This window comes from Eublepharis macularius, chromosome 18 (genome assembly GCF_028583425.1).
Source record: "Eublepharis macularius isolate TG4126 chromosome 18, MPM_Emac_v1.0, whole genome shotgun sequence".
Taxonomy (NCBI): domain Eukaryota; kingdom Metazoa; phylum Chordata; class Lepidosauria; order Squamata; family Eublepharidae; genus Eublepharis; species Eublepharis macularius.
The window spans coordinates 12,640,037-12,654,641 of record NC_072807.1 but is presented as its reverse complement, the minus strand read 5'-3'; the positions used below and the strand labels follow the sequence as shown (position 1 = coordinate 12,654,641).

Sequence of the window (14,605 nt, the reverse complement as noted above, 5' to 3'; positions counted from 1 at the left end):
TCTCAGAAAGGATAACTGGTGGGTAGAACAAGAAGCGATTGATTCATTCTGTCTGAAGGGAGAAAGCATCAGGAAAATCTTCGTAACTACAGGAACCATTGCATCACGAAGCGAGATCATGTAGAGGTTGCGCCATCTCCATTCTTGGGAGGCTTTCAAAAGAAGCTTGGGCAAACCTCAGCCAGCAGGCTATTTTAGATATACCCAGTTTTGGGACAGGAATATGGACTAGACAACGCATTCCATCTCTTCTCACCACAGGAGCCTTTGGGACCTTGGGAGTTGGTGGCGGGTTTGCCTTAGGAGCCAAGCTCTGCAGACCAGAATCTGAGGTTAGTTAAAAGATCAACAGTAGAAGCTGTGGTGGGATATCCCTCTTCAAAGAGATCGCTGTTGATTACATTGTATTCTGGGGTCCATCTTTCTGCTCCGGGTTGAGTGGCCCTCTTACAGCTGCTCACCTTGGGGGCAATGGGTGGTAAAGTCTTCTGGGTCTCGCCCTTCACCTACCACGGTGGTTCCTGGCTGCTACACCTGACCTCCTTTTTCACCTTGCCAGGTCTGGATTCTTTATGGAGATGGCTCTCTTGGGTTCAGCGTTATGGAATTTGACACCTTTGTGCGACATAAGGTAAATTATTTTTGTCCCATCTTCTTTCCAATGAGCTCAGCCCTCAGTTTGAAATTAACCTTGTCCGAGTTTCTGTGGGTCCTGGGCTCTTTCAACATCTGTGGGTGTAGAAGCACTAGAAGCAAGCTGGAGGTGGGCAGGATGGGGAAGCTGTGGATACTATGGTATCTTTTTCATAAATTATTTCATTGCTCAGTAACAACTCTTTGATTAGCAGCCATTTTCAATAACAAACGGGGGGCCCATTCTGGGGAGGTAATCCCTGACTTGCATTGCCTGCCAGAAGATCCTGCACCCCTCCTTACTCTCCTATATTCAAAGCCAGCCCAAGTAGTGTGGAGGAAATCTGTGCGCTTCTTGAAACTGCTTAAAGATTGGCAGAAGAGCCCTGCTGGATCAGCACAGTGGTCCATCTGGTCTCACGCAGCAGCCAACCAGTTACTCTGGAGGGCCAGCAACAAGGCTCAGTGGCTGAGGCATTCCTCTGATGTTGCCTCCTAGCGCTGGTATTTAGAAGCTGACGAAGGGAAGGGAAAATAGGTATTGTGAAGTGAGAGAAAGAAGATGGGTTGCCTTGTTTTCTACTTCCTTTGCCACCTTATCCTCTCAGTCCTCTGCATTTCAACTGTTGTAGAGGAGGGGGCAAAGTATGCCCCTCGGAGGGATGGATTGGGTCACGCGGTCATCACAGTTCTCTCTTCTCACATGGTTCTGTATACCAGGTAGAGAGAGCTTAAGCCTGTTCAGTCTTGGGTGCAGCTGTTCTTTCCTCTTTCCTCACAACAGGGGCTTTGGGTAATGGCTTCATCTGTCATTGAATTGCCCATTCAACCCCACTGTTGTTCGTGTGTTGGCGTGCGACAACTTAAGAGCAGGATGACTGTGGGACTGTGGGCAGGCTCTCTCAACTCTTGCTCTGCATTGCTTTCTCTTGCTCTGCCAGACGCCCGTCATTGCCCTGGTGGGGAATGATGCCTGTTGGAGCCAAATCTCCCGAGAGCAAGTCCCAATGCTGGGTAGTAATGTAGCATGCGGCCTGGATTACTTGGGTAAGTTAAGAAGTCTAAATGGCATTTAGTTTTATACCTTTAACCCACATCATGTGTAGATCTTACAAAAAGGACGGCCTGTTACGTTATGAACCCTCCCGACCACTGCAGTCATCTTCAGAGGCCGTGCTTCAGGTGCCTTCTGAGACTAGGCAGGTGGCAGCCCAGGAGAGGGCCTTCTCAGTAGTGGCACCAACACCCGGGAACTCTTTCCCTAGGAAGATTTGCCTGTTTCCTGTTGCTGTCTTCGGCCAGCAGGTGGAGACTTTTTTTTGTTTTGCTTGGCATTCTGCCAGTGATCCCTCCCCTCTCCCCAATGTTTTAACTGTTATTTTTATCTTTTGCATTCATTTTAAGTTGTGATTTTAAATTGCGTATTTGTGTGCTGGTTTTAATGTTTATTAAGATGAGATTTTAAGTTTTGTTTTAATTGGTAGCCCTATGAGGGCAGACAGGCAGAGTAAAAATCATGTAAATAAACAAACTAATCAGGGAAATCCAGATCTAGGTTTCAGGGATCCCCAAAAATCCAGAGAAGATTCTCTGATCCAGTTAAGATAGATCAGAGAAAGGCTAATTTATTTGGCCATTATTCCCTATGAGGAAAACTATCTTGGGGCGCCAGGGTGACACTTTTCAAGCAGACTCCACCAAATTTTCAGGGAACCTACTCTGACTGTCCTCTAAAGACCACCCAGGTTTTAAGGAGATTGGACCCTGAAATCCAGTTCAATAGGCTGCTCAAGAAGGTGCCTCCAGTCATTGTTCCCTATGGGGGAAACATTTCCAAGGAGGCTCTCAGGCAGAAACAGAGAGGCAAGACCGCCAGTGACCACTGCTGCAGGGTTATTCATAGAAGACAGGCAGGCAAGAAGAGCTTCTGGATGGATCGGCCACTCCCCCTCCCTCTGGCCTCCCTCCCCCCTTCTAGAAAAAAGTAAAAGCCCAGGAAGGAGCCAGCTAGAGGCTGAAGCTGCATTTCCTGGATTTCCAATGTCCAGCTGATATGCAAACCTGCTTGCTTCTGGCTGTACACTCAAATTCCTGAATGCCAAAAAAAAAAAAAAAAGTCAGGTTTCCCTGCCTCTCTCAGCTACTATCTTTAGTGGGAAATTAACTATGTTTTTTAGATTTTTTAGTAAGAATAACCTTTGACCAAGGAGCACAGTTGTCCTGTCAAGCAGAGGCAGACTTGAACTCTCGTACCTTACGTTTTAGAAATAAAGACCTTGGTCTCCTTGTCCGTGTGCTCTCTTCCATGACTCCTTAGTGATGTTCTTCTCTGCAGATTACCATGTGGTGGCTGAAGGCTTAGGTGGGAAAGGATTTCTCCTTACCAACCAAAATGAAGAGCAAATGGATGACGTTATCAGGGCCGCGCAGTCTGAGTGCAGGAGTGGACGGCCTGTCCTCATCAATGCCCTCATCGGGAAAACAAACTTTCGTGAAGGGTCCATTGCTGTCTAGAGGTTAAGTGGGGCCCACGGAACGCGAGGGCTGGCCACGTAGCCAAGATCTGCATCTGCTTGAGACTCGGCTGGATTGCTCCTGGGCAAGCAGGTGGGCCAACAGAAAGGGTTGGCCTTTTGAGTTGGCATCAGGGCTGCCTGGAAGGCTCCCCCTCCCTTGGCTCAAGAGGGCCTTTTGGGGCCTTTTCTGCAGGTATCAATCTGCCTTAATTTTTTTAATCCTTCAGTCCTGCTGAAGCCTTTGCTTGTAGCTTGACCTCTGGGTATCGTCCAAGGCAGCAATAGAATTAACCAGTTCCTTGAGAAACTGCCTGGGTCTGCTTTTGCAGTTTCCTTCCACGTCTCAGTATGTGGCTCTCATGGGGCAGCTGATGCTCCCCAGCCTGGCTGCCAGACACATGTGTGCTCACCCGTGCATGGGCGGGAAGAGTTCAGAGGCCTCATGTTTGCGGTGACCACTGGAGTGGAAAAGACTTGATCAAAAGAATCAGAAATAAATCTAAGCTGTTGAATATGCAGCTGTAATTATTTTTCATCCTTGCTTGTTCGCCCTACTCCTTTGCCCTTCTTAGCCCAACAAGTATCTTGTAGCCCTCCCAGGAACAGGAGTCCCCTTCATATTCCTGTGCGTGGGAGTGGGGCACTGTGTGTGCACACAGTCAATAATGCTGGTTGCAGCCGACTGGTGAAAATGCAGGAATAGGTCCTTGAAGACCCAGGTTCAAATCCTCCAGTCTGCTATGGAATTTCTCTGGGAGACTTCGGGCAAATCATTCTCTCTTTGAAAAGAAGGTGGTTTTATGTGAATGAGTCCCCTTCTCATATTGTACTTGGTCACAAGTAGCCAGTTGGAGGAGAGAGACTCCCCCCCCCCCTGCCATCATGCATTCCTGTCCTAGCAGGAGCTGCTTAGATTTCAGTACCTGGCTAGAAAGGAATATGCTCAGAAACCTGGATTTAGACCAACATACTCAGTTTTAAGGATCTTTCGGATGAAATGGTGGGCTCTAGTGCAAGGCTGGAATTAAATGGAAAGGGGGGTTTAGCTGAAGAATCAGAGGAAAGAAACTGCAGTAGAGGCGGGGGGGGGGTCAGATTAATAATTATGTCTGTTTATAGCTGTAGAGAAGAAAGGAGCCCTCAGCTCTCTCTAGGCCACGCTCAAATGGCTGTTCCCCATGATGTTTTTTTTTTACTCCACACACTCACTGTTTTGTGTTTCCAGCTTCCACATGGCCATAACTTGACTATGCTTGCAAGGGCCAACCCAGCACATATAAGAAATTTAAATGTTTTGCATGATACGGCATCACAGCCATTGCTAGCATGCACGTTAAAAAAAAAATAAACATGATGCCCGGTGGATGGGATCATTGAAATCAACGCAGGCCGTCTATAAAGAGGAAAAAAAGCACTGATGCATATTTGGAAAATACATTGAAGTCAGTGCGGTTAGAGAAACTATGGGGAAAACCAGGGATGTGGGGGATGTGAAATGAAGCTGCAAGGAAGCTCAGAAATAACGTGTTCTAATCCTACACCTCCTAGAATTAAAGGATTCTGGTTTAGCAGCTCCCTCAAAGGTTCACCTAGCAGCCATTTCTGCTTTTCACAACCATTTTAAGGAAAAATTAGTTCTCACTCGCCGTTTTTCAAAAAGTTACTGAAATTTTTTAATTTGTTTCTACTGCAGACTTAACCTGTACCTCAGAAGATTCTTAACTTGATTTTGTCCCAGTTATTGTATAAATAATTTGAACCTATGGCCGTGTGTTCTGTGACATTACTTTTCATGTCCATAAAGACACTTTCTGGTAGCTCGCTTCTACCTGAAGTGATCTTGCTCTGTAACAAGCAAATCTTCCTTTAACTATGGATGCACTCCATCTAATTTGTTGTTCCTTTTAAAATGTGAACCCAGAACCAGATATGTAAGATTTCTTGAAACTTTGAAGCCACTGGATTTTTTCCCCTTCTCCCCTCTGGAAATAATCCAGAAATGTAGAAGGAAATTGAAATATGTAATACTATCCTAGCAAATCTAAACTAATTCTACTACTTTAATATAAATGGCATGATTTATAACTTAGCTTATAAAACTGCAATATTTGACATAAAATTCCTAAGTTTGCTATAAGCAAAATTGCAAATATTCCCAACACTTGAGAGAAAATGGCAAGCTGATTGACTCTCTGCTACCTTAGTTCCAGCTCGATGTTGCCCTTTTTCTTTCTGCTGCTACTGCTTAGAGAGAACTCAGTTCTGAAAGAGTTTCCCTTTGGCTTTGCTGCAGTTTCTCATCTTTCCTCACCTCCAGCAAAGTAGGTCAATAAACTATAATGTGTGGGTATGTGTGTCACAGTGGTTTGAGAGGAGTAAAGGTCAACCTGAAGGGAAGAATCAGGTCAAAAGGACAACGAAGGGCATGCAACGGTTGAGAAGCAAGGAAAGACCGGCACGCTCCCTTCATGAGGATCAAGTATCCTTCTAGCTGCAGAAGTTAAGAGCTGTATAAGAGCTATAGGTCTACAGCGTATCAATCTTGTCTATAAAAGCATTTCACTCCTAAAAGAGAAAATATTACATATGATTTTTTCAGTACTTTTCCAATTTTTCCATCTGAAAAAATAGTAGAATACAGTGGAATTACTACTTCAAGGACATTATGCTTAAGACTGAATCACTTGCTGGCTCATGTTTACCTTGTTTCGACAAAGACACCTAGATTCCTTTCGCTTGTACTGCTGCCATGCCACATTTTCCCCATTCTGTTCTTGGTGCCTCTGGTTTGGTTTGTACCTAAATGTTTCCATCCTGGATGGCCGAATGTTCCAGCATCTAAAAATAATTTTGAATCCTGACTCTGTCTTCTTTGATGTTAGTTATGTAGCTTGCAAATTCGTTAAGCATCCCTTCTGTGCCCTTACCCATGACATTTATAAAACCTGGCATAGCAGGTGGCCTAGGACAGAGCCTTGTGGCACTCCACTTGAGTCTTCCCTGCAACCTCTCCTCCCCCAGAAGTAATTTTATTCAGCCCACGTTTAACCATCTTGTCCACAAGGAAATCACGGGAGCCTCTGTCAAATGCTTAGCTACAGTCAAAGAACACTTTGTCCACAGAATTCTCATGATCCACCAAGCACGTTCTCTCAGCCACATCTTCCTCACAGGAGCAGGACTATTGTGCCCTGTGCTTCATGACAAAAGGCTGGAGTGAAAAATAAAATATAGCTACAGCTCTGTGGCTCGATCACACAAAGAGACAAGACCAAATTCACTGCTCTCGTCAGTATTCCCCATGTAAGTCTGCTATTTTTCAAGTGTTCTGTTGAGTATCTTAAGAATCAGGCTACAGCCCAGAAGTGCAACTGGTATGCCTTCTTCACACTGAACCAGGTTGTTGCCGCCACCCAAGTACTTGCGCAAAAAAAAAAAATACTGAACGCTTAGAAAAGAGAATCTAATAATGATTTAATTCATGGTGCAGCTGGGAAATTATATTCAAGAGATGGCACAGCAATATTTCAGGTGGGCCCTCAGTGGAAGACTACACATGCGGTAGCGAAGTCTGTAGGACAGGGGTCTAGTTCCCCTGGGCAAAAGAAGACACAAGCAATATATAAATCTCTTCACGGGTGTCTGAGGAACAGGAGTTACTTCCCATAAAACTTCTTGTTCAGGAGAAAGATGAGGAGATTAACATTTACTTTTGCTCTGTCGAACAACTTCATGACAGCCACACCTTCGTACTGTAGCTGTAGCAGATCCTGCAAAGAAACAAAAATTCTGAATTCTCCACCAAGACTACCAAGGAAAATCGCCCCACCCTGCTATTGTAGCTAGTTTGGAAAGAAGAAAGGCAGCCCCGTTTTTACCCGTATTCTTTTCCTACCAAGACTAATTGCAGTTGGTGGGGCACACTGGAGAGGAGTTGCAACTGAGAAACAGACGTGACTTGCCCAGTGGCTGGTCTACAACTGCTAATTAAGGTACAAAGCATATCACAAGATCAGTTACATACACGTCAAAAACAACTGTCCCTTCAAAGGACAGAAGGTGGCTGTGCCCAATAGGAAAAATCCAGTTTTACAAAAAATACATACTAGTCAGAAATGTATTCCATAGTTTTCCAAGGGCTGTAACACAGATGGGAAAGCCTTCCGTTGACCATGTTAGTCATATGTAAGAATTTTTATACATTCAACAAAGCAAGGGATGTCCAGGTGGTGTCGGTAATTCTCAAGGGATAGTTAGATATTAGACTTTCTCCTTTTCTTTCTTTCTTTGGTTAAGTCAACCTGTATCAACGGTGTTCTCAGCCACAGGCCTCCTGCTCAGCCCTTTGCTAGAACTTTGTTCATGCACAGCGGCTCAACAGTTCCCCCAAATGGATGGTGAGGGGTTAAGCATTTTCAGTTTGGGGGGTGGCTGCCAATCAAAGGAACCAAAGACTGGGAGGGAGAGAGAAACCCCCTTCCAGTCATAATAACCTCTACCTGGCCATCCTCCTCAGACATGGGAATTACAAAATGACCCAGAGTAACAGCCTGCTGTCAAGGTGAGAGGTGGCCCCTTAGCCGGCCTAGCCATTTCCCTTTGGAGCAGGGAAAGGATGGGAGCATTGCTTTGCTAGGGACATTCATACCAGAGCCACATGGCCATTGGCTAGGAACAGTTGCAGCTAGTTATGTCAGGATTTGCTGGGTTTTTAAAAACTCTTTGGAACGCTATGCACATCCCCTCTAACCCCTTCCTTCTCCCGTTTCCCTAGATTCTCAAAGCAACCTGTTGCATCTGTCCTCTTCTTAATATGCTATGCCTTCCTGAGGACCAAGCGGGATCTCAGCTGAGTATCTCAGCCTAGACTCAGGAGGAGCATGAATGTGTAACAGTGTATCTGCTTATGTTCAGGTAGCAAAGTTCCTATCAAGGATACTGGTGGAAATGCTACCAGGTTTATGTGTGTGTGTGTGTGTGTGTGTATACTGTAATCTGTTTTTGCTAAGCAAGGGAAGAAAAGGAGGGGTTTTGGAACTGCTTCTTTCCCCCCCATCTACCTGTATCCTTCATGATAAACCTACATACTTAAAGGACTTTGTCTCCGGACATGAGCCAACGATTTCGCACATCCAAGTTTATTGGACTGTTTCAGCTGTGGCCCTTGTTCTTGTGAAATAGCTTCCTAGAGCAAGTCGGGAGGGCACTCCCTAGGGTGGTTTTCACCAGTACCAAAAAGCACTCTTCTTTGATGGAGTTCTACTGTCTAAGGATCTGATAATTGGGGGGCTGCTTGCCTGGGCTTTTGTCTGTTTAAGTGGCTATAATTTGTCCTGTGTTCAGATATTCTACCCATGCTTTTTGTAAGCCACTTTAAACTTCTTTGAATGGAGAGAAAACTGGGATATGAATATATTTAGCGCATAAATAAATACCTGATAATGTAGCATGAATGTCTCCATCTGAACACCCATGAACTTTGCTTTTACTTCAAAATCTCCAACTTCTTCCGTTGGACCAATTTCAAATATCACATTTTTAAATCTGTATGATTTGAAGAGAAAGACATCTGTTACTTATAATGAAAGCGACAGGAGCAGTGAGATTCCAGGTGAAGGAAGTACAAAGCCAAAGTGTGACGGCTTAGCAGAGGCGGCAGTCGCTCCATTTCCATTCGCAGGGCTTCGAGTCTCATTGTAGGTTCACCATTCGTGGGCTGAAAAGGAGAATGGCTCTCCCCAATCCAGACACAAAATGTCGCACTGTTGCTCTAAGTAACACTGAGAAACTTGCCTGCCTGCTTTTTGCATTCACCTTTTCAACACAGCATATTCTATTTCTAGTAACTTGCCTTATCTAGTTTCTGGTTCCTCCACAAGTTCTCAAGAAGTCATGCAGCAAGGAGTACAAGTGAGAGAGTGGGTGCAGCTTAGCATGTGATCAACTGGTTAAGCACTGCCTGGACTCAAACGCAAACCGAACTGCAAACATGCCAGTTGCAATTTAGGAGGAAACCAACACACTTCCATTACTGCTGCTCTTGGCCCACATTCCAATGGCTTTGAACTAAACGTCTCTCCATACCTAGGACCAGCTGAGCATGTAGATTCTCTGACAGGAAGAAGGGGCATCTAGTAGTCCACAGTGTGAAACAGATGCTGGAATAGATGGACCAATGCCCTGTTCCAACACCACACAGCTCTTATCCCTTTCACTGGTGCTTGCAGCTATCATATGGGGAGGGTGTGTGTCTTGTTTTACAGCGATCTTTTCCCTACACACATTATTTCAAGCATAGCTTTTTATTACTCCTTACTACTCTTCACTTCTGCCTATGCAAAACCTTCAGCTTCTTGCCCCTCCACTTCCATTTTTCCACAAAGCAAATTATGTTGTTCATTGACATACTGTGAACACATGGACCTGGGTGTGAAATAAGATGCTAAGAGTTCAAAAACAACAAGGGTAAACTCTCGACCCACATTCTCCATTCTGATTGGTTATGTAAAGTCTCTCTAGAGAAAATGAACTCTGGAACGTCCCGTGCTGGCTCTCTAATCAAAGATGTGTGCCTGCAGGATGCTCCAGATATAAGAGCGAAACTCACTGGCTGGTTTGCAGATCCTCAATCTCCAGTAGGACTCCCTTTTCATGCAGTCGGGCTGCTGTATACTTCAGGAAAATCTTCTTACTTTTCTTTCCTTTCATTTCCCGTGGCTTTTTTGAGACCCTGAAGCAGAAACGGAAGAGCATTTGCAAAGCAAGCTGTGACGGGGCTTGGGGAGCACTTCCCTCTTCCAGCAACTTGGAGCAATGGGACTGACAAATGTCCATGCGACTGGTGGCAGCCATAAGATTAAGAGTAGACTCTACTTGGAGCATGTGCTCCTCCCACTATGGTCACTGACACACTGTGGTGAAAGGATGTTGCTAACACCCGTCCGTACCTCTCTAGGATCTGGCCAACCAACTTTCCTCCGACAGAATCATAGAATCGTAGAGTTGGAAGGGGCCATACAGACCATCTAGTCCAACCCCCTGCCCAGTGCAGGATCAGCCTAAAGCATCTCTGACAAGTATTCATCCAGCCTCTTCTTGAAAACTGCCAGTGAAGGGGAGGCTCACCACCTCCCTAGGCAGCTGGGAGAAGAACCTGGCAGCTAGGCAGAATAACCTGGAAAAGGAGAATTTTCCTTTTCTTCCCTTATTTTGCATCCTCCCTCTGCTCTGTGTAAATCCTTTTCGCCCTGGGCTTACAGGAGAACAGTGTGGTTCACTGGGCCACTTACTTTCCTTTGCTGGCTAAGTTATCCAAGCAGGTTTTGATGTAACTCTTGTAATAATCCACTTGCTCCTCATAAAAAGTTGCCTTGGAGTTAAGTGCATTGTAGGTTTGCTGCAGCTTCACCAATTCAGCTTTTCTTCGTTGGCGATAACGTCGCTGATTTCGGATGTCCTGTCGGGTGAGAAATTTCTTAACTCAGCACTAAGCCTACTAGAGACATTCCCAGTTCTGGGTACAGAACTGGGAGAATTAAAAATGAAAACAGATAAAACCCTGGCTGCTATCAGACAAGAACAACTGCCTCCAAGGTCAGAAATGATTGACATTTCAAAAGGGAGATGGGCTGGGGAGTATTTCGGATCATTCCTGAGGCTGGGCTTCAGGCTGGGGACCACACCTACCATACAGTGATGGTTTTTAGGCAGGAGCCAGAAGCCTCTACTGAAGTTAACAGGCACAGCACCCCATTCCCCACATCCCCTCAGCACCTGCCTTGGCAACATCGTTGATCAGGTCCTGGTATCTGTTCTTTGGGTTCACGATGCCCAGCTCCGTCAGCTTCTTCAGCCCCAGCTTGATCTTTTCTTTCTTCTCTTGAAGACTCAGACTGCTGTCCTCCATGACTGCTTTTGATTTCTTCATCTTGTCAGGTGTTTTGGCATCCCGGATAGCTCGTCTCTGCATCACCCTCTGATGCTCAGATTCCTGGGCAAGATTGTCAGAAGAACTGTTGCAAACCACTTATTCTCTTAAGCCTCAGTATAGACCAAAGCCCTGTTTCCACCCGCTGTGGCCTGCTTGAACCACACCATCCTGGTCTTAGGACACCATTGATGATAATAACAACATAACATTCGATTTATTTTCAAAATGTGTTATTATTATCCTTATGACAATCACCCTGTGAGGTGGCTGGGGCTGAGAGAGCTCCGAGAAGTTGTGACTGACCCATGGGCACCCAGCTGGCTTCAAGCAGAGAAATGGGGAATCAAACCCGGCTCTCCAGATTAGAGTCCCGCCGCTCTTAACCACTATACCAAACAGAAGTCCAGTAGCACCTCAAAAACTAACAATATATTTATTCCAACATAAGCTTCTCACTTCATCTGATGCAGAGAAATGTAAATCCATCAGGTTCTATAAAGGGTGTGTGTGTTACAAAGCGAGGCCATTTCAAAACATGATGTGGTCCCAAGAGTGTTTACTCTGCATGGATGTGAGACACCCCCCAACTATCATTAGGCAGTAAAAATGTAAAAACTCATGCAGGGTGAAGTGAGATAAGCAGATATAATGGGAAGCTATAGGAGTGTAATTGAAGCAATTAATACCTGTTAAGAGATGGGATATATGAGTACGAAGTCCCTGTTAAGACCTGGCTGAGAGTGTTAAAAGACTTGAGTGTTATTCAGCAAAAGCCTTTGGCATTCTTTCTTTTGTAGTAGAATTGTGACTTTTAAGACGACTGTCCTGTTTCATAAGGAGCAGCTCTCTGGATAGGCATAAGCCGCAACACACTGTACTTTAACCTACATCTTGCGACTGGAAGGTTTCAGTGTCTATCCACATTTATTAATGGATCAAAGCAGCTTTTCAAATCTGAATCGGAAGCATACGAAATATTGTGATTTTTAACATCAACAATATGTCCATTTATTCTTTTGTGTAAGGGTTGAACTGTCTGTCCAGTGTAAAGAGTAGAAGGGCAGTGCTGATACCTGATGGCATATATTACCCTGGAAGATGAGTGCAGCTGTGTTACTCTGTGTCAGCAAACTAAAACAGAAACCAAGTGACACTTTAAAGACTAATATTTATTTCAACATGAGCTTTCATGAGTCAGAGCTCACTTTATCACATGCTACAAAGAGGAAATCATTCCCAAAATAATTTGGTGTGTGTGTGTTTATAGATAAGGAGAGATCTGTCACTTAAGACTTGCCCCAAAGTAAAACAAGTTCTTACCAGCAACAGTCTAACAGTTGGAAGTGTCCTATACCCATGCAGAGTGAACTCTTTAGACTGGATCATACCTTAAATCGGCCCCTCTTTGCAACACCCCCCTCCTCCAGATCCGGCATGCGAAGTCCAAGTCCTCAGACCTGAAAGTCTAGGGTAGAAATGGGAATAAACTCCTTCCCGTACCTGCTCTGCAGTGGCTGCAGTTTCCAAGATTTCAGTCAATGTCTCTCCTGGCTGGAAGCGGATGACATCCACAATTAAACGTTTTGCACTGGGGGGAAAAGGCAGGAAAATAAACATGCTGTTGCATTTCACTTCTCTCATGCACAGCTAAGAGTATCACTATTTCTAACCGAGCGCAGGGAAGAAATTGAGAATACTGGCTATTCTGTCCCATTATACCACCTTGCTGAATGCCTCAAAAGGATGGAAAGGTTCAAGAGCAAGCCACCAACAAACTGCATTCAAAAGATTCCAAGATCTGACTGCATTAACATACCCCCAGAGGACAGCTAGGCCCTTGAGAAAAATATCCTTCAGAATAGTAGGACAATGAAAATATAAAAACCCACAACATGAAGTCCCCACTGAACTATTCAGTCTCAGCTATGACAGTTTTTCTTCTAACTACTACAGTCTCTCTGGGAATTTTACTACTTCTCAATATTCATTGACATAACTGAAACTGCACATAGGCCGTTTCCACATGCTGTTAAAGAGACGGTCTACTTACTGAAGGCTGGCGTTTTTTTTCACAGATTCCAGATGCCTCTGATTTCAAAGTGGAAGCAGGCCGTTGGTCTTGCGTCTGATCAGCGTCCTGATCAGCGGCACAGGAAAGCGCGGGAAATCCCGGTCTCAGAAAAGACGCTGATTAGACGCAAGACAAACGGCCTGCTTCCGCTTTGAAATCGGAGGCATCTGGAATCTGTGGAAGAAAACGCCAGCCTTCAGTAACCAGACCGTCTCTTTAACAGCATGTGGAAACGGCCATAACCTGCCCAAATCCTGCTGCCTTGAATAAATATTATAGCATCCATAGGCTAAACATGCAAACAAATACTTCTTCCTGTGTATCAGACGACTGGTATCCATTTCAGTGGCTGACAACGAATCCAGGGCTTTGGAACAATGCTCTCATAACCACCCAGATTAGTACAGCAAGAGACGTTACTAGTACTATATTTACATTTTTAGACACTTATTGTTAAAATATGTGAGGAAACATCGTTAGGGTTAAGCTGAAAGCAAAAGAGGGGACTTAGATTAGGTAGACCTGAGCTCAGCCATGGAGCAAATTAGATGGCCTTGGGCAAGCCGCTAGCCTAGCCTACCTTAGAACTCTGGTGGTGGCCAGGTGCAAATGGGACAACCTCACATCCTCTGCCCTGAGCTCCTTGGGACATAGGGCTAAATGCAAGCATGACCAGCATAATGAAAACTGTTAAGTACAAAGGAAAGGCTCCCCTTTAGCTTTCACTAACTTTAGCAGAATCGTCTTTGCATCCATCTCTGCATTCTCATCTCCCGGAACATCAAATTTATTCGTCAGCGTGAGAGAAACTTCTGTCTTGGCCAGCATCTCCTTGCCAGGGTCATTGCCGGGTCCTTCCCCTGGGAACAAACAGAGAATGAACTGCTGTGAGGGCTGGTTGCTTTATTCTTTTAGTGCCTTCTGCCAAAGCACCCTTTTCATAACTGCTTTTCTATGCTTTTTGGGAGGGAACGTATCACTTTGTGAACAAAGTATTAGCCATGAGGAAGAGAGACAATGAAATGCTGGTTTCTGATCTTTAGCGGGGGGAAAACCATCCTTATTTGGGTTATGCCTTTTATTCACTCCAAGGCAGGGTTCATGCAAATTAATTGTTTCTTAAGTAGGGGTTAGACTTTCCTTTTTTCCTGCCAAAGCCAAGCTCCATGACAGAAAACTAGAAAACTCAGTAAGTTAAACTTCCTTGGGAAGTTTACAATGTCAAACCCAGGAGGCAACAGTAGCTTTAGAAACTCTCTTCCCCATCCTCTTCAGATTCAGACAAATGGAGGGCACTATGACTTGCTAACATGCTGATGAGATCTGAAAACCACGGCCTCTCTCAGGTCTATCTGCTGTCTGCTCAGCCCGTCAGTTTCCGTGTTTGAAGGGCCCTGGAGATGCTGGGACTGAATGCTTGCCAAGTGTTTTTCTGCCCAGTTTGGGAGTCAGGAT

General features: G+C 44.9%; 2 protein-coding genes across 5 annotated transcripts in view; one reads left to right on the top strand and one right to left on the bottom strand.

Moving 5' to 3' along the window:
* The window catches only part of ILVBL (ilvB acetolactate synthase like), a 34,646-nt gene extending 30,979 nt beyond the window's left edge, over window positions 1–3,667 (top strand). For all 4 annotated transcript variants that reach the window (XM_055002153.1, XM_055002151.1, XM_055002154.1 and 1 more), the window contains exons 13-16: window positions 262–332; window positions 560–631; window positions 1,575–1,680; window positions 2,969–3,667. In XM_055002153.1, the coding sequence (XP_054858128.1) occupies window positions 262–332; window positions 560–631; window positions 1,575–1,680; window positions 2,969–3,147 (428 nt within the window). In that variant the 3' untranslated portion in view covers window positions 3,148–3,667. The remainder of the gene's footprint in view (window positions 1–261; window positions 333–559; window positions 632–1,574; window positions 1,681–2,968) is intronic.
* A 2,939-nt stretch (window positions 3,668–6,606) lies between these two features.
* The window catches only part of IQGAP1 (IQ motif containing GTPase activating protein 1), an 83,154-nt gene continuing 75,155 nt past the window's right edge, over window positions 6,607–14,605 (bottom strand). The window contains exons 32-38 of the mRNA XM_055002147.1: window positions 13,881–14,010; window positions 12,580–12,667; window positions 10,927–11,139; window positions 10,439–10,605; window positions 9,757–9,879; window positions 8,585–8,693; window positions 6,607–6,919 (exon numbers count right to left, since the gene is read on the bottom strand). Coding sequence (XP_054858122.1) covers window positions 6,806–6,919; window positions 8,585–8,693; window positions 9,757–9,879; window positions 10,439–10,605; window positions 10,927–11,139; window positions 12,580–12,667; window positions 13,881–14,010 — 944 coding nt within the window. The 3' untranslated portion in view covers window positions 6,607–6,805. The remainder of the gene's footprint in view (window positions 6,920–8,584; window positions 8,694–9,756; window positions 9,880–10,438; window positions 10,606–10,926; window positions 11,140–12,579; window positions 12,668–13,880; window positions 14,011–14,605) is intronic.